This window comes from Odontesthes bonariensis, chromosome 16 (genome assembly GCF_027942865.1).
Source record: "Odontesthes bonariensis isolate fOdoBon6 chromosome 16, fOdoBon6.hap1, whole genome shotgun sequence".
NCBI lineage: Eukaryota > Metazoa > Chordata > Actinopteri > Atheriniformes > Atherinopsidae > Odontesthes > Odontesthes bonariensis.
In genome coordinates, this window is record NC_134521.1 from 17,320,282 (window position 1) to 17,347,932 (window position 27,651).

Sequence of the window (27,651 nt, forward strand, 5' to 3'; positions counted from 1 at the left end):
GTCAATATAAGCACTGCCTTCTTGTGCCAATAAAGCTATTTGAAATTGAAAAAATTGGGCGATATCTTTTTTTTGTGTGTATTGGCATTAATTATCCAGCCAAGACTGATAACAGGAGTGCATTTGTAAATCAATAGACAATAGACTTTGGGAAGTATTTCTCCTTTTATTTCTACACAAACTTGCTGAAACTTGCACATAAAAAAATCATTAAAAAAAAACACCATTCAAAACCAGCTGCACCCAGATGTGACCAGGTTGAACCACTGGTCTGTTAGCTGTGCGTAAGGTGACGTGACGTGCGGCGTGAAGTTCAGGCGGCGTTCAGGTGTCACTGACGGCTGGGATTTCTGGCTGGTTGCTACAATATTGATTCGACACTTTAAAAAAATATTTTAATATTTGTGCTTGCTGCATGTGACTTGACTCGAGTCCAGAGGGTTAAGTCCAAGTAGAGTCCAAGTCTTTTTTTGATTTGGTCAAGCAAGTCTCAAGTCATCAAAATCGGGACTCGAGTCCAAGTCGCCACCTCTGGTAATTGAAACCATTTTGGTCACATGATTGAAGAGTTTTCAGATCCTTCACATTTAATTATCTATACAACATTGTTTAAATACTCCACAACAAGTACAAATCCTAAAGTCATTTTCATATTTCTTAAATACACAAGTATTATAATGAATGGTATTTTGAGCAATAGAAGTAGTAATCAAAAATAGTTATTTTTCTCGTATATGTTATGTTATATGACTATCATTGATGGTTAGTGTGTAAACAGGCTACGTAATAAATGTCTTTCTGTAAAAAAAAAATAAAATATTTATTTGTGTAGTGGAGTCCCAAAAATATATATCGTACATTCCTTAGAATATACAACATTGTTTTTAAAAGTTCTTTTAAAAACTTTTAATTTTGAAAATATTCTTGACCCCTGGCACATGTTCTTTTCCCCACTCTATGCATCAATTTGGAAGCTGATTATTTTTTATTTGAAAAATAATCTGCCAAACAACCCATAGGTACATCAATCAAGTTCAAAAGCAGTAATTTAAAACACCATAAACCAGAAAGAAATATAGTTAGAGCGCACAAGCCTCCAAGTTTAAATGTACAAAAGTTTCTGTAAAACTGATGTGATCCACATTTAGAATAGTGAAAGAAATGGCATCACAATCTCAGTTATTCACTCAATATTTATTGCTGAAAATGAAATCTCTTCATTTGTGTTTTAGTTACAGTTCCTGCAGGGACATAACTGACATTCTGCAGCTCTTAACTTTTTATGTGCACAGAGCAGACGGCAAACATAAGGAAGCGCTTTAATAATCACATATGGCCCTAATCCTTACTGAATGCACAACAGTCGCTGATATTTGCAAGCTGTAACGAGGGCTCTGTAGCTGAGGGTTTATTGAAAAGACCCGTTTTCCCTTCCATTCCTCAGAGTGCAGGTGTTTCTGTCCGAATCTTCTTCGGTTAGAACCTGGATTTATTCTTTTTTTTTTTTTTTTTACTCCAAACCGTGATGGTGGATGACTTGCAGCGTCGCCGTGTATGTACCACGACTTAAAGTCACCTGCACCGTTTCTGCAGATGAGTGCTGTCATAAGAAAAAGTGTTGCCAATTGTCAGGTAGTCCAATTAATGTAAACACTCAGTAAACAGATATGTGCATAGACTTCTTGCTCTCTACAGTCCTTCAGGCCTGTCTGATGATGGATGAAACCTCAGGACCAAGTCAAGAGCAGTCGTGACATCAAGCTCAGCGTAACTGTAAGGCGATTTGTCAATTCGGTCACTGTGCTGCTTCGGTTCTCCGAGCAGAATAACTTAACAGTAGTTAAAAGGATGTACAGAAACAAGCTGCTCACAAAAATACAATCATTAGCTGGATGAAAAAAAAATAAAAAATAGGAAAAAGCAATCAGACTACTTGGTTGCTCCGCAAAGCTGTGCACACTGTTTTGTTCTTGTGTTCAACCTACATGTTATAAAACCAATAAAACTGGAAATGACAGAGAGGAGAGTTTCTTCCGTTCAGCTGTTTTAGAGAAATGAAACGAGAGCAGAACATGTTTAATTAATTTAACAAATATGGCAAAAATGGGTAGCATCACAGTCCCTGGATAAAAGGTCCATTCAGTTCCCTTTTGACGCATGAACAACCCTGCTGACAGCAGTAGTGTACAAAAGGAATCCTCTTCGGAAGACAAACAGAAAGTTGTGCATCACTTAAAAACACTGCAGAAGCTTCAAAGCATTCGGCTTCTTGCTTAGAAAACCGTCAACTTATTTGAATGACTTATGGTGCATGAAAACATCATCTCCGTGTCAGCACCTAGTCCGAAACAACTCATTCTGCCATCTTTTCACAGGACATCTGCTTTCTACAGTTTTTATAAATGCTTTCAGAGTATTCAGACACCCCCCCATCCTCCTCCTCCCATTTTTTCATTAAGTTGCAGTTTGCCTGATCCCTTATCAAGACTTATTTTGATACGGGCATAAAGACTACAGCATAAAAAATAAGAAATAAAATGTATGAATCTAGGACTCTTAATACACCAAATGAATATTAAATAGCTCATCAAGTCTTATTTGGGATACATTTAAAGTTTTTTTTAAAACAACTTATTTCATAATTAGTGTCAAAGTGGTAATATAATCCTCTCACTTGGGCCAGATGTGCGGTGAACAGATGAACTCCCTTTGTGAATGTGTTTAACATGAAGAAGTAAAGGAAAGTCTCAACGATAAGAGTAGCTTCAGTCATTGCACTTTAAATAAAAGGTACTCAAATTGTGCAAATCATACAAGCACCACTCTGCTCTTTGTCTTTGGCCCTGTTGATCCACCGTAGGAAACGTACGGTTCGCAGCAGGGAGTTTTCTCTTCACCATCAGTGAGGTAAGGAGGGATAACCCATATGAGTCCCGTCTGACCGCAACCGGGTCATAAAAGCACTTAAGATGTCAAAATGTTGCATAAAATCAGATAAAAGAAACATGCACAGTAACATCCTTCGAAAAGCCACCGACCCAGGACAGGTTACCATCACCCACACATGCACACACTAGCTTTAGGTGGAATGTCAGCTTCTTATTAGAAGTGTTGAAGAGGGATAAATATAAAAGAAGGCTTTTTCCATCTGCTCAGCCTTCCCATTCACAGTGCAGGAGCCCCAGTATGCAGATCAGGCATTAGGGGGAGGAGGTTAGCCGGGATGTTTGCCAGTGCAACGTCTGAGGTGATGATGGTAGTTGTGGGAGGGACTGAGGTGAGGGGCTGTGAGGGGTCACGCATGTGGCTCCCCCATGGAGGTAGAGCCATTAGCTTTGCTCTTACTCTTTTTCTTGCGGCTAAGCATGCGGCTAAGCGTTGCCGTTCGGCTGGCCCGCTCCACTCCAGCCGGAGACTCGAGGTAAACCAGGTCATTGTGCGACTGGCTCATCCCCGGTTCTTTGCGCTGGTGACGCCGGCGGAAGAAGAGCTTGGCACTCTTCTGAAGGAAGCTTCCTGTAGAAAACAAAACAGCTTTTAACGCTGCCCGAGACAAGGACACGGTCAAGATGACACCACTCAAGGCTAAAAGTAGCGAGTTAAATAAAAAACAAACGAGGTGTAACTATTAATGCTGTGAAGTATCTGAAAGGGCGAGACCAGAAGAGAAGTGAAGCAGCAGTGGCACAGAATTCGTGTTAGTTGGAAATTGTTGCAAATGAAACACGTTGCATTGATTAATTGGAGAAAAAAAAAAAAATACTATTCATTCCTTTAAAATGGTAATTTAATCACCAGCTAACACATTCTAACTATAGCAAGATGTAGCAGCCACATTCTTTCTGCATTCAAGTAATCTGAATATCCTCAAGCTGCATGGATTACTTCAGCCAGTCTCAGTAACAGTCCCACAGAAACAGGCTGAACAATATATACAGATTCTAGATTTGACTTCAATTTCAGTTAGATGTCAGATTTTCATTGTGTGTGTGGCGTTTTACTCACAGCATATGTTGTAATCTATGTGAATGTGCCAAAAATATTCATAGCACTTTGACTATATTGGTCAGCCCACTATAACTTTATCATCTAAATGATTTCACAGGAACCAAAGAATGAATCTGACATTAGGGAAAACTCAGGTTTTCTACTCTAGTACTAGAAGACACTACATATACCAGAGTACCGAGGATGCTACAAGTAGCTCATGAGGTAATAACTTACTCATCAGGACAAAATGTGTGCTTAGCATTGCTCTCCTCTAAGACGGCAGTTGTGAAAGTTCAAAAAGGAAAGGTTCAAACAGTAAGAAGGGAAGAGAAAAGGACACAAAAACAGACTGCATCACTGAGGAGCAACAGCCAAACATAAAACTCACCAAGTACAGTCTTCCAGGCACAAACATTTATGAATGATCTAATAATGCTCTTAAAAAGATGAGACACCGTTGTGTCCATCCGCAGTTGGAGCCATCAATGAGTTCCCTCTGTGACTTCTTACCTCTGCTCTTCTTGCAGCTCGCCTCAGATACACACATGGAAAGTGAAGTATGGTTGAGTTCCTCTCCGGTTTGGCTCTCCCAGTCCTCTGGAGGCCGGCCTTCTCCGGTGGGACCCTCCTGGGTTTCGGACGACTCTGGAGGGCTACTGGTCCCTGATGCAATCGCTATGGTCACATCCTGAGTGGAGCTGCTCTCTGACATCGAGGCGTCCATCGCGGCAGCATAGCCCGCCATCAGAGCCAGCTCATCGTCCTGAGACAAGGGCGTCTGGGAAATAAAGCACGCTCCCTTTTAAAAAAACAAGATGCTGCGTTTATTTAAATCATTTTGTGAAGTTCCTGATAGGTCTCTCGGCATTATGTGACTTTAACCAGCAGACAGAAACCAAATCTTCCTCTTCCTCAAGCCCCAACATATTCAAACGTGGAAAAACTCAACAGACGCAAAATAGTAAATAGAATCTTATCAGCTCATCCTTACTTTGGCAATGCCCGAGATGATGATGGTACTCTTCTTCACTGGGGACTTGAGCTTCTGCTTGGCAGACTGATGGAGCTGCCTGATTGCTGCTTCAGCCACCGGGTCTGTTCCGTTGAGCATCAGCAGCTCGGTGTCAGATGAGGACAAGGCCTTACTCACAGTGCCTCCGAGCATAGACACCTGCTCCGAAACCCGACGCTCGGCGAGTTTGGGCTTGTTGACTACCGGCTTCAGGGCAGGATCTGAGGAGACACAAAAACTGCTTCAATGATACCATTCTCGGGCAAGTCTATCGAACTAGCTGCTTAGTAGTGACATACTCTCATTTAAAATGTCTATTATTGTACTGAGATGTGGAAATTTAAACCCAGGTCAACACAAACTTATGTAAATGTAGTGTTATGATATATAATATACTGTTATATAAGTATCACAAGGATAGCTTTAAAGATCAAAACAGGAAAACACAAGAAATGCAGTACCATACTGGAGCTTTAATCCTGATAAAAGTAGCTTTAAAAAGAGAAGCCCTGTCACTTGAATGTCATATTAATACACAAGAGGAACAAATAGAGGCTAGTCTTATATGAGCATGAAGAGATTATCAGTTTGAATTAGACATCTCGTGGTTTAATCTCCAGATTACTCTCGACATATGAAGAATGGTGTGGCAACATCCCCGTCCTTCCGGTGTTGTACCTATGTTGATAGGGGGAGGTCGCCCTGGTTTACTCTTCACTGCAGTGATGGTGGTGACCACGGTGCCACAGGGCATGACTGTACGGTCCATCTCCACCTTCTTATTGGAGGCTGGAGTGGGAGGGTGCCAGGACCTCACCTCACTGGGCTCCAGGTAGGTAAACTTAAAGATAAAGATCAAAGTTAACATTCTGTGTAAATGAAAACCACAGATGCCCAAAATTCTGCCAAATCTGTTGATGTCTAAGGAAAATGCGACGTCACTGTGTTGATGGCCTTACGTCAGTAGTGAGAGATCCAGTCACGAAGTCTTTGGTCATGAGTGCAAATGTCTGCTGTCCTTTGGGCTCCTTCTTAACAAGATCGAAAGGCACCGACACCTGACCCAGTAAGGACTCTGAGAACAAAAAGGAGGAACTTGATTGAGTAAGTTTGCACCGAAACATGTGACAGTTACAACTAATAGCCTCAGTTTTCCTTACTCTCTGGAGGTTGTCCATCATCCATCAGCTGAACATTGAGCTCTTTTGATCGTCCATTCAATTCACTGGTGAGACATAAAAATAAGAGAATTGTGGAACATACCCCTGCACTTTGCTTATTTAAAAAAAAACAAAAACAAACAAAAAAAAACTGCTAATGCAGTGATGGAAAATGTGGCCAAATTTACAAGATAAATGGCTGGTCCCAAGCAGGATTGTTTGTGTTCTTCAAAACCGAGGTGTTAAACTTCTGTGGTGGGTCGTCTAACTGCAGCACACACAGAGGATTCATGCTGCCTGTAAACAAGAAAAAAAAAAAAAACACACACCAATAATCACTCATTCATCAACAGGGAGGTCAGCATATACATACACGATGAACCATGCATAGGTCAAAGGAGAGTAAATGGTATTGATTGAGAAGAAGAAACGTCCCACATAAAACTAAGGTGGGAGTGTTCCTGACTGGAAGGCTGTAAAATATGCAGCGTAGAGTTGAGTGCTGCGTCATGTCTCTGCTGTGGAGGATTAGGAGCTGGGATAAAAGCTGAAGAGGAAGTGTTGAGTCCAGAGAACAGCTGACTCACTATTAGAGGATGACTCGTCACAGAAACTACCAAAACAAAGTTGTAGGAGGCGATGTTAAGGTCTAAAATGTGAATCACTGGACAATACTTTAAACAGCCACTCATTAACTCAAAATAGCAATCATTAACCTTGATTTTCCTCTGAGCCCAAGGGATATGCATGTCCTGTGCTGAGCCCCCATGTTGGGTGTGGTGCTGGTGATGTGGGTGTACTATTACTGTAACATAACGCCAACCCTGTTCAGTTCAGGAAGGCAGATTACAAATAAATCTCCTCGGCCTCTAGAGATGCGCAGTCTGCAGCGATAAACATTCGTCAGGTTGACACATACAGTCCCATGCTGCTAAGATGATTAACCAAACACCCTTTTTAAACATGTACCGTCTGCTTCCGTGATTAGTGAAGCGAGTGAAAGGGAGGGTAGTTAAACATTTTGGTTAAATACAGCCCATGGTTTTTTTATTGACACGAATACATAAGTTGACATGCAACCAACCTGCAGCATCCTCCTCGTGATTGAGTGTGACCCGGATGTTTTTCACAAGCAGCTTCCAGTCGTGGGCACGAGGGGGCTTCGGGGGCGACGCCACTTTGTTGTGTGCTTCCTATGAGAGGAACCATAGCTCAACAAGGTGAGCAATGAAATACATTCAGAGGTGTTTCAAACAGAAGTCACACCACAGCCTCAGAGATCATCACGTGCCGACACTGTTAAGAAATGCGTTCTTAAATGTGCATTTGCAAATCAAAATCACAAGCATGGTTTGAACATGAGTGAAGAACTCTTGAGCGGATTGACCCTGTGTACAGGAGTTCCTCTTGTCCATGATTTTTATTGTACTTAAAATGTTTGCATTCAAGTAGTTCTAATGCAAATTCCTGGACAATTTGCACCATAACTACAAATGTTTAAATACCAAAAGCCCAAACAACGAGTCCTTGTGTCATCATGAAGAACTCTGAACAGCATCGGAGGCTGATTTTGACCAGAACTGCAAATCTTTGAGCAGCTCAGATGATCAAGTGACCAAGGATTATTCACTCTACGGTAAAACAGCTGATGATTCGTGGTGAATGAATCATTACTTCCTAATTACATATTCTCAGTTTTAATGAATAACTTTTGGCCTTGTTAATGGGTATATGGTGTTATTTAACGAAGCTAAATAATGATTTGCTGAAGGTAAAAACAGGTTTCTAACATGAGATTCTGTAAGACGTACTGGAGCACTTCATGGAGACAAAAATAAACTTAGAACATGTCATAACTGTGTCGTGCTTATTCTGTCTCTTCTAATTACTGTTTACATAAATGTACGATGCATGGCGTGCTCAAACAGTCGGTGTGACATCATGTGATTACTAGCCAAAGAACACATAAGTAAGAGCCCTTTGTAAGGAGCGAGAGCACAATGAACTCAGTAAAAGCATTTTATCTACAGTAATGAATCTTCTACTTCCCCAGTAAAGTACAGGAAACACCACGCATTTAGAGCTGCTATTGTGAGAAATAAAAATTGAGTTTGTCACCCAAAAAAGATGAGTTTGGAAGGAAAAGTGCAGCTAAAAGTCAATTCAGCCAGGTTCCAGCACATTCTTGCCTGGGGCATGAGTCGTCCACTCACCCTGACCTCTGAGGCCTGAGCAGGCCTGCAGCTCATTCGCACAGAGGGACGAGTCGCACATAACAGCTGTTTCAACTGCTCCTTTATGGCTGCTGCACTGCAAGCGTTGGCGGCGTCCTGGTAGAGAAAGAGGACAACAACAGAACAATCACACCCCTGCTGCAGTGTCGAACTGAAACGTAACATCCAAAAAACACTGCCTCCCCTTTACCGTTCTTACTTTCTTTCATAAAAGAGGAAGATCTTAATCTTTTACTATACACAATTACCTCCGACAGGAGCTACTCCACACTGCTGTGAAACCCGTTACTTGTTTACTAAACAGAATCTTGCCCCAAACCTCTCCTCTAACCCTGCTCAGACACTGGTCGGTGATAATCAGCCTATATAAAGACAATAACAATAGATTTCCTTATTTTTCGATATTCATATTAGTAAGTCAGTGTATCCTGAAGATGTTTGTTATCAAATGTACTGAAGGATCAAAATTAAAAGTAAATTTGAAGCTTATCGAATGTTTAATACTTTAAACCAACTTAGACTTCCTCATTAGACCTTTGACAACCTATCAGAGTCACTTCCTTCTTTTCACAGTCTCAAGACAGACAAAGACTGACCACAGTGTGTTGCTTGGTTATGGTTACAGTGAAATGCCAACCCAAATAAGGTAGCAACTCTTAGACAGTAGGTTTTCATGAGAGTCACGGATTAGAACACAAAGTAAACATTGTCATTCAGTCAGATTTAAACATTTCACCCGCAGCTTGCAGGTCTTTTTTATGCGCAGCTTCAAAATTACCTGGGTGAAAGTGGGCGTCACCTGCAGCTCCTCTGTTTCCAGGTGAGAAACTTCCCAGCTCACCTTAATCTCATCTTCAGCTTCTCGCATATGTAGATGAAGCTAACAAAGAGACAATACAATGGCATCGTGAATGCGTGTTTAATACACGTGCTTGCAGTGCCAGTAAGTTATTTCACTGGACGTTTTCAGAGTGGGCACGAGGGGAAAATAAATCCAAGGTTTACTGTGGAATTTTGGTTCCTTACCTGAAGATACATTTCCAGCTTTGTTGTGAGATTATTCAATTAAACAAATACCAATATCTATTTGGTATTAATTACAATATTTTTCACAAAAAACAAAGAATTTGTACCATTAGGATGGCATAACCATAAACATGATGAATGTATTGAGAGTCCACTGTTATTAAAGTTGCTGATACACACAATTACTTGTACAAAAACGTCACAATCCTCATTTTTTTACGATGTATTTTCTAATGACTTCTCTGTTCACAAGCTCAAAAATAACTTGTAAGAGACAAACTAAGAAATTCCTCTTGAGCCCGACACACAGGAGAAATGTTCCTTATATAACATCAACAACTATATCATCGCCCACATCACATCACTCCCAGAGAGAGAGAGAGAGAGAGAGAGAGAGAGAGAGAGAGAGAGAGAGAGAGAGAGAGAGAGAGAGAGAAGCTTGTAAAATAAACAGGGGAGAAAAGAGAGTGAGAGAAAAATAGACTGGGCCATCCTGCCCCAGCAAGTCTGGATTCCAGTGTAGGACTGAACAGGCGCCTATCTGATGCCAAACAAAGGCCTCGTCAGAGAGTAACAGGAATGCTTAGATGGCAGAAGAACATCATAGCCAATAGTTACAGGGCTGGATCTATTTACATAAATCACTTGAAATAATAACAATAAAGAGAATTCTGGTATTTTCAAACCTGGGCCCTATTTTCTGTCACTGTAAACGACGACTGCAAGACGATTGAGACGTAATCCAAAGGGGAAACGGTTTGCATCAACGTGAAGTGCCTGTCTTCGCCAACGACAGGCTCAGACTGTTATTTTAAGTGCCTGACATCTGTATGGACTGGATCCTTACAGAGACAGGGATGTTGCTCAGAAACCTTGTAGGAGGTGAGCTGTTACAGGAAGACGAGAGAAAAAGCGAAAGAACAGAGCCGTTAATGCTAGTCACAAAAACAACAAAGTCGCATTAAAATGTCACGTCGGAAAGCATTAAGTTTTGCAATGAATGAAGAGGTCTCACAACTCTGAAACTTTTTACCAAAACAGGTATAAGTGTATATGATGAAGCCACATCACCTTTTGGTTTTACAACAGTGGAAATATCACACCTATTGGATGGTTTGTTGGCAATTAAAACCGTGGAAAGTTGGCTGTGGAAGTTGTTTTGAAGGCACTATTGATCTAACACTTGACAAGCCTTCAGTGTTGTTCTTTCAGTAAACGCAGTCTAAACTCATTTCGACAAAAGAAACCAAAAACCTCCGACTGATCTGAAAGAATTAACTTGGAGCCCGGTGAGATTGATCCTCAAGTGAGTGTGATCTCGCAAAGCTCATGAAAAATCCAACTGCAAGCAAGATGAGGAGAGACCTGTTGCAGATCATTAAATACAAACGTCTGGCAGGGAAACATTGTAGCTATTTTGCAGTTACCAGGTATAGCGTTCGTGCTCAGTATTGGATCAGTTCTAATTGTTTTTGGCCCTTTTAATCATAGAACTCATAATAGATATGGAAATGACTGGAATTTTCCTTTGATACATGGGAACAGACATTTTCCTCTCATGTAGAACATTCGTGCATTAATTGATTACGTGGCAACGTAGTGGTTTGGAAAGGGAAGTGTCTGCTATGAAGTCACTCTATAGATGAGTAAACACAGTGCTTGCATTTCATACATGAATATTACAACTAGGAGAACGCATGTGACCTGGGTGCTCCTCATCACATGCTGCGTGCCATGTGATGCAGCAGAAGAGCGTTAAAAAGCAAAGTACTCTTAGCAGCACACCTAGTGCACTGGCTGTATCATCATTATCTTCATAAAGACTACATGCCTGGGGGCCTCTGTCCCGCATATCCCAGCATTTATCACAGGACGAACCACGAGTATTCTAGCTTGGATCTCAGTCAATCAAATGCTCCAGTGGATGGATGGAAAGATTTCAAAGGGCTGTCTGATTTTTCCAGACTAATCCGAAACAGTGAGAGTGAAAAGGAGGAAAGAGGCTTCCTTTATGGCCCTGCAACAACAATAGATTCACGATCAAAACAAACAAAAACACTACTCCTGACTTTAGCCATCTAGCTTTTAAGGCAGGTTGTATTTAAAGCGCAATGAGGTTAGGATAGTGACAAGCACCTTATTGGCTTAAGGATAGTCTTAATACAATCGGGGTAGCTTATGTAGCCATTTACTCTATACAATCAGTGAAGGTTCAACACTGAAAATATGAACAGGACGAAAGCTAAACGGAGGCTAATGGACAGTATAACCAACAGCAAAACTTCAACACCTTTAGTTCCACTTTATTTCAACCATGCTGCAAATCCAGAGATGGAAGAGGGAAAAAAAATCATACAAACTGCAGTAATTTCTGAGTAAGAACAAGGTCTCATTACTTATCTGGTCATAACTTTACACCGTCATCAATCCTGTATGGACCCCCGACAAATGGCCTGACGTGGATGTTTCATGAGCACTTTGGGACATTTGCCAAGCACAGAAAGATACCCTAACCATTAAATCTAATGCCGATGCCAGCGGTGAGCTAATGCTGGGCAGCGCACCGTGTCCAATAAACTCTCCTATTAAACTAAACCACAATGATTTCCAAAGGAAGTAACTCTGTTTTCAGGGGGGGCTCATCATTAAAAGGATATTTCGCAAAAGAAAATAAGCGGTGCATATTCATGAAATGCGCAGCTTGATAGAGAATTTACCTGCAGCTCTAGTGGGGCTATACATGCTGTATATTTCCAAGGATCTGCTGTGGCTGTCGACGCTGCGCCTAGAGAGAACTGCAGCTTCTCCCCAACCACACTGCAGCGAGCGGCCTGTTGGAAGACAAAGTGAGGCATTAGTGTAATGTAAATCCACTGAGAATGTAAGCACTGATGCAGTCTCTCTCACACAACACACATGTATATATATATATATATATATATATATACACACACACACACACACACACATACATGTACATACATTTATACAGCTGACAAACCCCAACATTATGTGGTGTATGTCTCTCTCACATATCTGCATAATGTCACTGCTGATTGTACCAGAGGGAAAAAAGAGCCATCAGTCAGCTTGAGGCTGACCTAAGCCAATGAAACGTATCATTCACTGCAATCCATGATCATACCTCTACAGCAATCAAGGCTGACTCACGTGACAAGTGACTAGTGCCCGTCAGATTCACCATATTTATCACGTCCACCGATGAAACATATTGTGTGCCACTACTGTGAGGAGGCTTAGCACCTTAAATCATAAGGTGCTGTGTGAAAAGCTTTTTAAGTCTCATTATTAAATACTAATACATAAAGTCTTATTCAGTGTGAAATCTTACACCAGAAGCTTGCCCCACAAACAGGGTGAAATAAAACCTTGGATAATTCCACACTAATCCCATATATAGACTTTCTGTTCACACATATGGCAGCTTCCAATGGAAAGCACCTTTCAATGAAAAAATTACCACTGTTGGAAAAGTGTCATCCTCTTATAAGAAACAGATTCAGTCAGTTCCCTCGAGCTGATATCAGTACAGGGTGAGTGACTTTGAGGCCAGTTTCATAATGAGATAGTATGAGGAAACTAAAACATAAATATAAGTGCTTGTGCATTCCTGTCCACCTGCTCCTCCTCAGCACTGAGCTTCACAGCTATATAAGCTTCTTAAACACACACACACACACACACACACACACACACACACACACACACACACACACACACACACACACACACACACACACACACACACACACACACACACACACACACACACACACACAGCATGTGGGTAAAATAAGCCTCTGTTCATTAAACTCTGCACATTCAACAACAGAGCACCTGCTCTCTATCATGACAATCACAAAGAAAGGGCTGAGTTTGCATGGGGAGCACTGCAAAGCCGACCATGTCAGGAAACACGGCGAGCAGTTTGACCCTCTCCGACCTCTCGGAAAAAATATAAGCTCTCTGGCGGCGGTTTGGTTTGCACACATTCTGGAGCAGGTTGCGACACAATTTGTATGACTGATGAAAGCAGAAGTGTTCATTTGTGGCGTGGTTCGATTAGCTTAGCGAGCATGCGGAGTACAGGAGAAAAAAAACGCAAAGGCGATTAATCTGGTGACTCTAAACTCAGAGAGGGGGGGGGGGCTTCAATAAATCTGTTAGGTTGATGAGTCAGTGCTTGTCTACTGCCAGCTGAAATGCAGCAGTCTAACTGTTGAGAAGTTCCCTCTGTTGAATTAGAGGAGGAAAGCTGGGATGGAGGATGGCTATTTTTGATGCAGATGCCCACTTGAAAAATAAACTAATTGATCAGCTGAACTTTGTAAATATATATATATTTTTACAGCATTTTTACCTTGTTCCTGGCAGACTTCTGAAAGCTGGAAACTTTGCTGACCATCAGTTCTGATGCCTCAAGACCATCCTCTTCGAAAATCAACAAAATAGTGCCCTGATGAGTAAGAAGGCAGAGCCATTAAAACAACAACAGATTATTTCATATTATTTCACAACAATCTCGAAAGATGGTGCCAGTTAATGAACACCTCCTTACACTGGAAATCTCACGTGTCCTGACTCAACAATTCCAAGAAACAGATGTAGTGAAGCCACATTGGCTAATGTTAAAATGTTGGATGCGAATCCACAGGGTATCATTATATCAGATTTTTGCAACTCTGTCTTATGACATAACACGTTAAACTTGATTTAACTGAAGTCATCTGTCACACAGGGCATTGGCTGGCTTGGTGGTCATGAGACTTACCCCACGCTTCTTTGACTCGTCATTTAAAGCCTTGCACCAGGCTCCCCTCCACTGACTTTTCCAGCTTTGTAGTGACAGCGCCCATCCCAGCAGAGCGGCTGCGTCCTCCTCCGCCGCATTGTCCTCTGCTGCTCTGTGTTTATTCCCTACAATCCAATGCTGGAAGTATTGTGTGAAATACACTACCAGAGTAACCAGGGATGCGAAAAACAGTGTGACCATGCATAGCCACTGCGGGTCCTCCAAACCTAAATAGGAGCTGGAATTTTCCAAGTCGGACATTATTTGAAAATGAAAGCAGTGCTCACAGCTTAACACACCTCCGTTGTGGAATTTCCTGACATCCTTGTAGTAGTTATTTGGTTAAGGAACGGCGAAATCAATACAGACAATCGCCCTTAACTGCTAACAGCACTTATATCAACCCCCCTATGCAAATTCTGTTTATCGTTGTCCATGCTGTGCTATGTAGCAGCTTTTAAAAGCTATACAGAGGTCCCAATCTACGCAAACTGCATGCAGAGACCTGGACCATTGTCAAAAAGCCAAAGGTAGTCTGGGTTCAAACAACCCAGCAGAAAGACACAGTCCTTTCATTGAATACGGTTGTTAGCTTCGTCGGCTAATCTTCGCAACGGTTCGCTAAACTAGCTATTCCTCATTAGCTAAAAAGCCCCAAAAGTTTTCCCAAAAAGTCTTATTTCCAATGTTCGTTGTTACACTCCACCGAACGACATCCAGGTATGAAATAAAAGTCCCAGTTAAAGATCCTGGAAGTGAGGAGTTCAGTCCGTCCCGCTGGATTTGTTTTGCGGCTCTGTCTGACTGTACAAAGTTACCTTATAGAAACGGATATGTGGCACAAACTGTAACTCCCAGAATGCAACGCGAGAACTACAAGCGTCCGCTTTCGTTCAGCCCTCATGCGAAGTATTTTTCCCGAATGGGGCTGCAACGTGGCTTCTGGAAGATTATTTTTTTAAATAAAAATATATCTTTGAAATTATATAAAATAAATCAAGCTAAATGTAAAGTCAAAGTTCAGTGAGAAAAACACTTGCAGCACTCACTGCTGTTTTGGACTACGTAACTTCCTGTAGATTGTCCCACTGCCATCAACACACATCCTGACCTGCTGTTGTAACAAATATTGCTAGCTTTGTTTTGCTGAAATGTATTTGCTCTCTGGGCTTATACATTTGATAAGAAGGTAAGGTTTTCCGAATAGAAAAGCTGTTTTGTTGGGAAAAACAGCAACATACGGTGCTCGATAGTCTCCGCCCATTTCTAGAGGTAAACAAAGTATATCTTCGTCATAAGAAGAGCTGCAGTCACCCTACTCCATTCGTCGTTTGTAAATGGAAACAAGCCTAATTTCGCCATGAATTGTCGCTCGGAGGTTCTTGAAGTGACGGTGGAGGCGCGGCAGGTTGAAGAAGCTATGCTGGCCTTGCTGCACACCATTTTACTGCATCGCAGCACCGGGAAGTTTCACTATAAAAAAGAGGGCACCTACTCCATTGGCACCGTGGGCACACAGGACATCGACTGCGATTTTATTGATTTCAGCTTTGTGAGGGTGTCGTCAGAGGAGCTGGACAGGGTGATCAGGAAGGCTGTGTCTGAATTCAAGGTAATTGGTGGTTTCAGCACGTGATTGTTGACTGTCATACTGGAGAGAGGCCTGTTATTTTTGACTGAGCTGTTTCTGTTTTGGTTATAGGATGCTTTGAGCAACTCTGGCAGCGACGGCATGGGGCAGATCTCCCTGGAGTTCTACCAGAAGAAGAAGTCTCGCTGGCCCTTTTCTGACGAGTGCATCCCCTGGGAAGTGTGGAGCATCAAAGTTAACGTTGTGAACCTGGCGAATGAGCAGGAGAGACAGATCTGCAGGGAGAAAGTGGGTGAAAAGCTGGGTGAGAAGGTGATCAATGTTGTTGAGGTCATAAACCGCCACGAATACCTGCCAAAGATGCCCACCCAGTCTGAAGTGGACAATGTTTTCGACACTAGTCTGAAAGATGTTCAGCCTTACCTTTACAAAATCACTTACCAGATCACTGACTCACTGGGCACCTCTGTAAGCACCACCATGAGAAGGCTGATAAAAGACACTCTGGCGCTGTGAGGATCCTCTGACACAGAAGACATGGATCATCTATTTGTATCTTAAGTAATGTTTCACAACTTTATTTTAGTCGAGAAACAAAGGCTGTTCTTTGTGCCCCGAGGCAGTGTCAATATAATCACTTCTCTGATGTCTCCCATGATTCCATCTAGCATGAATCTTAATTTTTCAATGACGTATTCCTTATTTTAAAGATGTTATGTTGGCAAGCTGTCTCCATCCATCCATCTGGTGCCGAGGATCACATTAGAAACACAGTAATAACATCATACACTGATTAGATCCTTCCATAGGTTGCGCTGCTGATTATGCATCTGTAAATCATTTAAAATCTTTACAATAAATGTTGTTCCTTGTGTGTCAATGGAGTCAACAAATTGGCTTTTTTTTTTTTAAAAGAACAGATCGCTTCTTCAACCCTGTAACAGATGAGATAAAGTCTGATTTTCATGCAAAACATAGAGCTGAGTTTTTTTAAACAGATTTCCTCATCCATGGGAAAACTTCCTCTCTGGATACAGTTTAATGGTGAGTGTGACCTTACACACATGCGTTAGAACAGGATTTCCATTTTGTCGTTTTTCCAAGTAACAGCAAACACTTCCTAAGTGCACTCCCTGGTTTCCAGTCAGAAAGTGACACGGTGGCCCACAGCTTGAAATTGCTCCCCCCGGCCTCAGGGTTATCTGTCTGCCAGCAGGAAAGCAGCATGTGCCTAAGATTACTTTGATTCCATGTGTATTATCATTCGAACAAGAAAGTCCACCCTCTTCCAGGTCTAAGGTTTCTGCACATGATGACATCAGAGGGCAACACATGAAACACAACTCAGTGTTGATATTATTTAACAAAAAACATGCATTTTAACAATCAAGTGCACTGATTAATTGATAATCAGTAAGTGTGAGTTTGATGGTCTGGAGCAATAAGGTGTGTTAACACAATGTCAAGGAGGAAAGACATCAGCAAATGATATTTGCACAGCCCAGGTTTGTAAAGTTAAATCTGAACAAACCACAAGACTTCTGGAACAATCTCCTTTGGACAGATGAGACCAAAGTGGAGATGTTTGGTCATAATGCACAGCAGCATGTTTGGAGAAAACCAAACACAGCATATCAGCTGTCAAGCACAGTGGTGGAGGGCTGATGATTTAGGCTTGTTCTGCAGCCACAGAACCTGGACACCTTGCAGTCATTGAGTCCACCATGAACTCCTCTGTATGCCAAAGTATTGTAGAGTCAAACGTGAGGCCATCTGTCTGAGAGCTAAAGCTTGGCTGAAACCAGGTCATCAAGAGGACAACGATCCCAAACACAGAAAAGAATATGTCATTTTTACAGTTTGTGTCAGCTTGTCACAAATCAGTATCAACAAGATGACAGTCTATAGCAGCAACGCTAAGGAAAGTATTGAGATTACTATGGTTGTGTGTGAAAAAGACTGCGATTCTTATAATTTCTTATGTTACTTTCATATAGCAGCGTATGTTCATATAGGTAATAAAAATCTTATCTTACGGGATTCCCCACATCTCACTAAGGGGTTTCAATAATCCAGTGAAAGTTCAGACTTCAACCAATTTAAATGCTGTGGTGGGTTGTTAAGAGAGATGTGCATAAAGGCTGCAAACCTCAATGATCTGAAGCATTGTTGTGAAGAGGAGTTGGAAAAAATGTCTCCTCAATGATGTGAGACTGATAGAAAACAATTGTTTCAAGTTATTGCTGCTAAACCGACAGACTGCTGATAATGTTGTAATTTGTCACTATTATTATGTTCTTACATATAAAAGCTTTTCACATGATAGTATATTAAACTTTTGTGTACTGCACAATATTTCAATGACAGTCAATATTTTCTCGAGACAAAAGCTGAATTCCTGCCTGTAAAATTGCATTGGATTGGATCCCTTTAACACTTATTATACACCTAAATAAACCCGGTATCTATAATAAACGTCAGCTGTAAACAATATAATTTCTGAACAGATTAACTTGGACTGTGAGATATTCTTACAGGCAGCTTTATCACATTTTTCATCAAGAAGACAAAGTCTGACTGAAATGAGACAACTTTGATGTCTACCTGAAAATGTTTTAATGTTGAAATTCAGTAGCTTTGAGACCTGGACAACCTGATCTTAAGTATAGAATAGTCAACAAATAACTCAAATACCACAATTGACTGTGTATATAACCACATATACTCCATCATTACTCTTTATTACTGAAGTGAAGCACAAAAACTGTAGAAAACTGAAACACAAAACGGCTGCAAGTCTCCAAAAAGCCACATTAATGCAACCAATGCTAATACAAATATTGATTATTGCAGTGAGAGCACAGGAATACTAAAAAGATCAAACTTTTGTTTACTAACAAAATTGGTACAAAAATCGAGAATACAAACACTTCCATGTACACAAGTCTAATCATGTCTGTGAAACCTTCATAGTTTTTCTCACAAGAACTTAAGAGCACTATTCGCAATACAGAACTTCTGCAAAGAATTTCACATCACAACGCAGCTTCCACTTCTCCTAAAGTGGGGAAAAAGAAAGAAAGTTTGTTTGTGTGGAGCACTCGGAGGTCTCCCACGTGGCGGCAGTCGTGACGATTTATGACAAAGTTCTAATCCATCAAGCTGAAGCAGAAGTATATACTTGTACAAGAATACAACTGGAATACAATCAAAACACAATCTTTTATAATAAATCTTTAGGAAGCAGGAACACTCGTGTCACTTTTCACAGAATAAAAGATTTGCTTTCCTCGTGCTTCCGTCCTCTCGACCTCGCCCCCTCGAAATGCCTGAGTCACAAGTCATCTGAAACTCTGTTGTGCTTTCATGTAAAACAGGACTGAAAATATATATCTTTAAAGTTGCATAAGGCCATCGAAGCTCCGTGAAGCATAATTAATTCCCAAAAGAGCTCAAGTGCAAATAAAGTTGTATTCATGACACCGTGGCTGCAGACTTTAGAGATTAAGAAACTGTCGCAAAAATATGCTAAATACTAATTTAAGCTTTACTGTTTGAGAACAGTTTTGCAACCATGAATTGGATTCCTACACACCAGAGCTTTTTACTTGTCTGAAAGCCTGCTTGCTGCAAATATGCTGGTGAGATTTCTTTTTAAGCAACATTTGTGAACATTTACGTTCTTTTATATCATGATTGTTGATGGAGCTGATTTATTTGTATGCATACATTTGGAAATGATTCAGCAGGCTAAAGATTAGGAAGATCCATCCGAAGTGATCAACAAAGACAGTACAGTATGTGTTAGATCCTTTTTTTTTTATTACACCAGGGGTCTGATTGAAATACCCCAAATAAACGTTGAAAGGCAGTAGGAGACTCATTTGTACTCTTTCAGCCTGAAACCATATGGGCACCGTGTCTTCCATTAACAAAACTAAACTGTTATCAAAGTGCATATTGAATACATCGTTGAGGCCACTAATATTATCTTAAGGGATGCCACTCACACCAAAAGACAGATCTAATATAAATGCAAAAGCATTATTCTTTACTTGAACTGCAGCCATAAAACCTTAAAGCACTTATCAACAGTTGTCCCTTCTTTGTCCACACCTTTAAGTTAAAAGTCCCACAGCTGGGGAGCAACTCTGTACTTTGTTTTCTGAAAACACCTACAACTGCAAATATAAATAGACGAATAAAGGATGTTAGAAAACAGATATATTCTTATAGATCATTTTGAAAGAAAGAGTTAACCTTTATAATCATCTAATAGAGGAATCTAGCATTGATTGCACATTCATGTTTACACTTCTAACATACATGGCCACTTCAAAATATAACATCAGAGGCAAGCAGATAAGCTATACATTCATGGTCTTGTTTTTGTAGGCTGAGGTGTGTTAATTCTAACTCTAAGTGTTTACGTGTGGTTGTGACTCTGCTCGTGGCTCCACAGACTAAAGGCCGTCTTGAAGGTTCGGTGGCAGAGTTTACACATGTACTGCCTTTTGAACGTCAGGGCAGAGAGAGATGGCGCGTGGTAGAAGAATGTGTCTGATTCATGAGGGCCACCTGGGTTTTCCATGCTGTTTGATCTTGACAGAGGGCTGTGGCTGCTGGGTTCTAGTTCAGGCCTCTTTGACTTGGATCCTGCTGAGCTACAGCGCTCTGGGCTGCTGGACTCCTCGGCCATTTCCGCTGCGACTGGTGTCGCCTGAGCGGATTTGAGCACGGAGGCCTGTGGGGTGGGACGCTCCGAGGTTTGGGGGGTCAGGGGAGGAGAGGGAGACAGAGGCGATGGATGTCTGTCCATTTCTTTGGTTCCAGGTTCGTTAGCAGTCGACATGTGGGACTGGAAGTGGCTCCAAAGGCGGAAGTTGGTCCTGAAGGCTTTGTTGCAGATGTGACAGATGAATGGTTTGATGTGGCATAGCAGCTCCTGGTGTCGTTCCAGGTCTTTGCGAGAGCTGAAAAGACTGCCGCATTTTTCACACGGCCACACCCCAGGTTCCTCTGCTTTGGCAGCCTCTGTGCTGTCTCTGTCACTCACCGCCTCCTCTAATGGCTCCTCCTTCACCACCAGTTTACCATGGTGGCTCATGCTCAGGTCCTCAGGCACATAAGACGAGGAATCTTCTGAATCATACATGGGTGGACCTGAGGAGTCACTATAACTGACGTTTTCTGGAAAGCTCCCTGCGGCAGTAGGCTCATCGCTGTAATGCTCCTCTTTGAGCATTTCAGGCGCCTCCTCGATGTCTTCTTGGTGCTTCAGGTGAATCTGGTCTTTAACAGTCATCATGTTTTGGTTGTGGACCTCCACCTGGTGGCGCCATATGCTGAAGGAGGACTTGAAGGTCCGCATGCATTCCAGGCATGTCAGTTTCTTGTACTTACAATGCGCCTCGTGGTCCTTCTTGACAACTGGACTAGAGAATCGGAGGCCACAGTAAGGGCATACAGTTGCATGACGGCAGCCTCTCTCATGGTCCCCCTGCTCTAAGAGCGATGACAGCTTCATATTACAAAGCCGGCAGGAGTACACATCACTGCCGGTGTTTTTCTGCTGAGTGATCTCATCCTGTTCCTGGTAGAGGATGCTCTCGCTGCCTGTGTCCTGGTCAGACTTTTCAGCAGGATGTGTCCTTAAATGCTGCCGGTACTGAGACTGGAACACAAACAATTTCCCACAGTAAGGGCATATGAAGCTGTTCCTTGATCTCTTTTTGGCGAGTGAAGGAGACTGCAAAACTTGTTTATTCCTCTTCAGCTTCCAGAGCAAAGCTTTCTTTATTTCTCTCTCCCGCACAATATCTATCAACTTCTTTTGAAATTTCTCATCCAGCACAGAGGAGCTGGAGGATGATGCTGGGTTTTGTACTACACCATGCTGAGTTTGGCAGTGTGTCCACACTTTGAAGTTGGTATGGAAGCGCTTGTGGCAGATGTCGCAAGCATACGGCTTTTCCGGGTTGTGATACATATTTACATGACGATGTAGTCCAGCGCTGGACCGGAAAACTTTCAAACAATTCCAGCATTTGAAAATCTTGTTCTGAGGCTGCTCCCCACTGTTCTCACTGGGGTCACTGCTGACATGCTGAGGTACTGTTTTGGTCATGTTCACATCGAGTGAAAGAGCATGTTCTTTGAATAATCTACTCTTCTTGAATGGGTACCTTCTGTTGTCTGGCCTGTCCTTTCTTTTCCCTGAAGGATTGAAGTCTGACCTGGAGTCCTGGTCATAATTTGTTTGGAAGTCTTTGAGACTGACTGGCAAAGCATCTCCAACTGTGATCCGAATAATGTCCATGGGGTCAGCGAGTGGACTGCTAGGCTCAGCTTTCACACTGACATCTCCTTCGACCTGAGTTTCTTTATCATACCTGCTGGAATACTTTGACCTGAGAACCAGAGGCGATGCGCTTGTAGAATTGCCATTGTGGGCAGATGTTTCTAATCCAGATGCTTTTGAAGCCATTCTAACAACTGACTGTTCTCGATTTTGCAGCTCTTTGAGCTCCAGTGTGGGGGAGAAAACCGGAACAGGGCTGTCCATAGATAGCGATCTTCGGAGAAGGCTTTTTATCAGGGGCCCGCTCCTGTCAATGATGTGGCTAAGCTCACTGGCCTGACCCTGAAAGCGGTGTTCCGGCTCCTCATTCTGCTCTTTCGTGTCCTGGTCAGTGGCAGCCTGCAGCCTGCTGTGCTGAACCTCAGCATCACTAAAAGAAACTGATGATGTCAGCTGGGGCCTGACAGATGTGATGTGTGATGAGTTCCCTTTTAATATGGTGGTATACGGATAGCTGGACTTCCTCTCAGAAGCTTCACTCCGTTCGGATGATTTCCTGCTGGACTCAGAGTTTCTAGTCGATTCATGTGAATTGTGTTCAGATGGAAGCTGAGCTGCTCCCCGAGAAGAGTGGGGAGATGATGATCTCTCTGATGTTTTTCCCTGATAATTTGAGCGAGAGGCATGGGCTGTGTCCCTCTGGACCCGACACACAATGACACTTCTTGTGTGGACATCATTCTCAAGCCTTTTTCTGGACACACAGTAGGATGCATGTGGCCTTGTTGATACGATGTTTGTGAGAAAAGGGATTCCAAGGCTGTACCCCAGCTCCTGAATGGCTGCCAGGCTGCCTTTGTCCACAAAGAGTGAGGAGGAGTAAATGTAATTCAAAACTATCTCGAAGGCGTCAGGCTCACAGAAGTCCAGATTTACAACTTTCAGTGTCTCTGCGTCCATCCGTGTGAAAAGAGACTGGAAATACTCACTGCTGGCAGCAAGAACACTCTTATGGGCCTGGTACCTCTGATCTGCCACAGCCAGTACCACATCACACATTTGGCCCCGCAGCCGCTGCTCATTAAGCACCCCCAACACTGAGAGGGCATGAGAGGGGTTACTGTAATGCACTAGGCTCTCCATGGCTGAAAGAAAAGAAGCACACGTTTCATTTAGGAATATAGAAAAAAAGAAATTGATGAATACATGTGCAGAAAGTGGGTTTTTCCATTAGCTTTCATGCAGATGTGCATGAACTGTTGCACAATCAAAATAATAGTTGAGAGGAGCACAGAAACAAGACATCACTAGGCTATGAATGCAATTGTCAACTTTGCATGATCAATTAAATGTGACATTACATAAATATCAGCATTGATAATAAAAATCAACAACAAGCAGAAATAAGAAATTTCACTGCAGTTCTGCATCAACGTTGTAATTTTTTCAGAGAGGTCTTGAAAGTACTCTTTTTTTCTCTCTTTCTAATGAGTGAATTTTAACGCATTAAGGTATATATTTCATTTCAGCTGGGATATATATGGAAACAAGAGATTATCCTTAAAGAATAGTAATGGTTTCAATGGAATCAATGATTTCTGAAGACAGCATGATCATCTATTTTCTGTATAACTACAAACCCAACTGCTGACTGACTGCTGAAGGTACAACATAAGACATACTGATGGTGTATTTTGCAGAACAGAATGATCTCAGGAATAAAATGATTAAGAGTTCTCTGTAATATTCGGCTAATCAATAAACCCGTCTATAATGAATAACTTCATGTGTGCTCAAAGAGGAGACCATCGCTGCTTCTGCTCCATTTACAACCACTTGTAGACTAGTAGACCTGTCACGATTGAAAAAAAATTACATTGTGATAATCGTGTTTATTGTTGCACAATTGTCTATATTCACCTGTATGAAAAAAATCCTGCACTTCCTGAAATCAAATCGTAAAAAAAAAAACAACAGTAGAACTCACGGCTGTGGTAAATGGTGAAAGTAAGAACATTTCCACGTGCACAATCCAGAGGGAACTCAAGGGATTGGGACTAAGCAGCTGTGGAGCCTTAAGGACACCACTTATAAGTGAGGCTGATCGGGAAAAAGGGCTTCAATTTGTTAGGGAGCATAAAGATTGGACCCTCGAGCAGTGGAAGAAGGTCCATGTGGTCGGATGAGTCCGGATTTACCCTGTTATAGAGTGATAGAGTGGTTCGGGTAGCATGAGACATAATATTCACACGTGGATCGGCCACCACAGAGTCAGCACCAGAACCCCATTGAGAATTTTACTGATGTGCTCGAGAAGACCATCATCACAACAAGACCTTGACGAAAAATTAATGCAACTCTGGATGGACATAAATGTTGTGACATTGCATATACATATAATATGTATACATGTATATGCATTTATAAGAGATATGATATGATATACACATAGATAAATATGATATATATTATAGTATACGGTAGGCTTATGGCATGATTGTGGCATAAAAATGAACAGACAATCGATTGCAATAATTTTTTGGATAAATAATCATCTACTGAAATTTCAGAATTATCTAAAGACCGTGTTCTGAGACCCATCAGGATCTGTGTGGGTTTTATAACACTGCAGTGTACCCTCAACAGCCCGTTTAAAGGCAATATAAGAGGAAAATAAAATTTTGTTTTTGTTTCGATTATTCTGATTTCGCAAAGCATTTCTCTTTTGAAAACATAAACCGGAAGGGAGCTACTTCTATTGAGCAGCTGACACTTTCTATTTATGTCCATGGGAAGAAGCTCATTCATTCATTAAAAACTAAACTAGAAATCGCTCGGTTGACTCTTAATCAAAACTCGTGGTCGAAGCTCAGGACTGCGGAACGTGCCGCCGTGTCGGCTTCCTCTGTCTGGGGGGGGGGGGCTTTCGGCATCAGATCATCCATGAGACGTGGCTCGGTTTCTCCTGTCATAACTTCTCAAATAGAAGCGTTGCTTTCGGTGAGAAACGCAATCGCACGTTACTGTAAGTGCGCGAGGAAAACACCAGGGACGGAAAAAACTAAAGAAAAAGAAAAAGTTGAGCGCCTTTTCTGTGGACCGTAAATCCCGAAATGAAAACAGTCACTGTGCGGACAGAGTGGCTCGGAGTGTGCGTGCGTGTGTGTGTGTGTGTGTGTGTGTGTGGGATAGTGAATATAACCGTTATGTTCGGTGAAAGTGCTGTTTTCCTCTCGGTCCCCCCACCCCCTCAAGATTCGGCTCAGCCCGGTCCGACTCGGCACAGTTGCTGCCTGCTAAACAGGTTGTGGCTGGTCAGGTTTTACAGCAGCACAATCCCCCTTTCGAGTTACGTCAGGGAGGAAAAGGGAAAAAAGCTTCTCCTTAACAGCACCCCACCAGCTGCGTTTCACCCTCCCTGCTCGTTTCATTTCACGATAAGTTTGGCAGCCTGTCCACACTTACCCGTTCCGTCGTGAGAACGGTCTTCCGTCCACGCAGCCAGGACTTTATTCAGTGTTGTGTAAATTTCTGCGAGCTGATCGTGATTCCATCCATCTTGAATTTGACGTCATCCCACACCAGGGATGAGGTCATCGCGAAGAGCGCTCGTCACGTGCACTGCGCACTGATTGGCTGGTGAAGGAGCAGGAGGCGGGGTAAACAGAAGCCCTCACAGTGGGGCTAATTTAAAGGGATATGCCATATTTTTTGCACAACAGGTTTTATACTAGTATACCGTTTTGTTTTTTGAATAAAGCTGTGAAACATTTGTCCCCTACAGAGGACAAAAATGCATTAGTGGGCCCTCAGGAGGATATATACATTTTTCCTGGCACTGCCTTTTAGACTCAGCGTTATTGTCATTCAAACCACTCGACACGATAAGAACGAAACACAGTTTCTCAAGTGTCGGTATGTGCAGCGTAGCTCCTAAACAATAATCGATAAAATAGTGGAATAAAACTAGAACAAATAAACAAAATAAGTATAAAAGAGATGAACAATATCGCACATTGTATGGCAGGAAACAGCCAACCACAACAAATCCTGATTACATCTTTACATAACTCACTTATCTTGGGACCATCTGTAAATATTATTTGTTGTTATTAGTAATTCTTTCTTAATAATATTGTTTTGTTTATAAATGTTTTATCTATCTATCTATCTATCTATCTATCTATCTATCTATCTATCTATCTATCTATCTATCTATCTATCTATCTGAGAGATGTAGAGTTTTTATATATTTTCTGAAAACCTAAAAACGCTAGCCCCATCCATTAATTTCTAAGAGGAATATTTCTGCTTTGTGACATTAATTTGTGGGAACTGAATTCATAACTGCTAAAAGCCAACAGGGATCTTCCTCAATTGGTTTAATGACGCAGATGGCTCCTAACCCCAGTGAAACTAATTAGGTCTGAGATTCAAAAGGAGTCACTATAGCACAGCAGACTTGTTGCTGTTTGTATGTGGCCTACAGAAGTCTTTTTGGAAAGCTGACAGTACCTGGCAACAGTCTCATGATCAGGTGCAGCAAGGGTGATTAAGACTGTACCACTCCTGATGAACTTTTTTTTGTTACATCAAAGGCCTGCAGTCCACATTTTGTTAGGCAGACTTTTATCCGGTGATATGAATGTATTCATGTGCAGTTGTCTCGGCCTGAAGCCCTGCATTTCGTTGCACCCAGATGCATCAGCATGCCAACATATGCTTAGTAATTATTCCTTAATCACTTAAGCAGTCTCAGTTCAATGAAGCCCATTTACACACTTCATTACCTTACCATAATTTTTTTTCCAACCTTCATTGTGAAGGAAAACACCTGCATGAGAAGATCCAAAAAAATTAGATGTCCTCACACATGAATATATGTCTATATATGTGATATGAGTAGAACATTCAGAAAGCTTTGATCCTTTTTTTTTCTTCCTTTTTTAAGAAATCAATCACATTTCCAAGAGCTGCAGCATCCTGCTGCTCCTGCACATTAAGAGAATGTAGACATGTGGGAAAATGGCAGGGAAGTTCTCACTCCTCCTTACATGACATTAATTGCTAGCACAGTTCGCTGTTAATGCCAGCAGCATAACAAGCACTGCCATGGTTACCTGTGTGGAAACCAAGTCATCAGAGACTTTCACTCCTCCCATCCCACATCTCTTTGCCTGGCACCATAAACATGTTTACTGACACTGCAATACAACAAGTAAAAAATTATTTTTCTATTTTATTAAAACAAAACCTGACATTATCTTCTTTTCAAAAACCAGTTGGACTAAATACTTTTCTCTGTTTCTCATCAGTACAGAGCGGTCTAAATATTGTAAATTTCTTGGGGAATTAGATGTAATCTGAGTGCATTCATGAATGTTAGTCAAAGTACTAACCTTCATCTGATAATTGCCTGTTGACTGCCAGTATTTAGTGGTCCATCAGGGAACTGTTTTTGTAACGAGGGGTGGAGGAAAGACAGAGCCACAGAGGATTTGTTCTTTGAATACACCCCGAACAG

The 27,651-nt window shown here is 41.8% G+C and overlaps 3 protein-coding genes across 4 annotated transcripts; 1 reads left to right on the forward strand and 2 right to left on the reverse strand.

Annotated features, from left to right (window-relative positions):
• Positions 1-1,175: 1,175 nt before the first annotated feature.
• Positions 1,176-15,099, reverse strand: c2cd2 (C2 calcium dependent domain containing 2). Of its 2 annotated transcripts, none has more exons than XM_075486470.1 (13): positions 14,215-15,096; positions 13,804-13,899; positions 12,140-12,253; positions 9,175-9,276; positions 8,376-8,492; positions 7,247-7,355; positions 6,351-6,459; positions 6,163-6,227; positions 5,962-6,077; positions 5,681-5,843; positions 4,982-5,223; positions 4,501-4,768; positions 1,176-3,516 (listed from the first exon to the last, which is right to left on the reverse strand). In XM_075486470.1, the coding sequence occupies exons 1-13, from the start codon at positions 14,494-14,496 to the stop codon at positions 3,296-3,298; spliced, it is 2,004 nt and encodes a 667-aa protein (XP_075342585.1). In that variant the 5' UTR covers positions 14,497-15,096; the 3' UTR covers positions 1,176-3,295. The 2 variants fall into 2 exon arrangements, with proteins under 2 accessions (XP_075342585.1, XP_075342586.1); XM_075486471.1 differs by lacking the exon at positions 1,176-3,516 and adding an exon at positions 3,528-4,261 and having other exon boundaries at positions 14,215-15,099.
• Positions 15,100-15,291: 192 nt separating this feature from the next.
• atg101 (autophagy related 101) lies at positions 15,292-16,706 on the forward strand. The gene is made up of 2 exons (XM_075486472.1): positions 15,292-15,847; positions 15,938-16,706. Exons 1-2 carry the CDS (start codon positions 15,596-15,598, stop codon positions 16,340-16,342), a joined length of 657 nt encoding a protein of 218 aa, XP_075342587.1. The 5' UTR covers positions 15,292-15,595; the 3' UTR covers positions 16,343-16,706.
• Positions 16,707-19,628: 2,922 nt separating this feature from the next.
• On the reverse strand, positions 19,629-25,695 carry zbtb21 (zinc finger and BTB domain containing 21). The gene is made up of 2 exons (XM_075486473.1): positions 25,593-25,695; positions 19,629-23,272 (listed from the first exon to the last, which is right to left on the reverse strand). Exon 2 carries the CDS (start codon positions 23,268-23,270, stop codon positions 20,253-20,255), a length of 3,018 nt encoding a protein of 1,005 aa, XP_075342588.1. The 5' UTR covers positions 23,271-23,272; positions 25,593-25,695; the 3' UTR covers positions 19,629-20,252.
• Between the last annotated feature and the right edge of the window lie 1,956 nt (positions 25,696-27,651).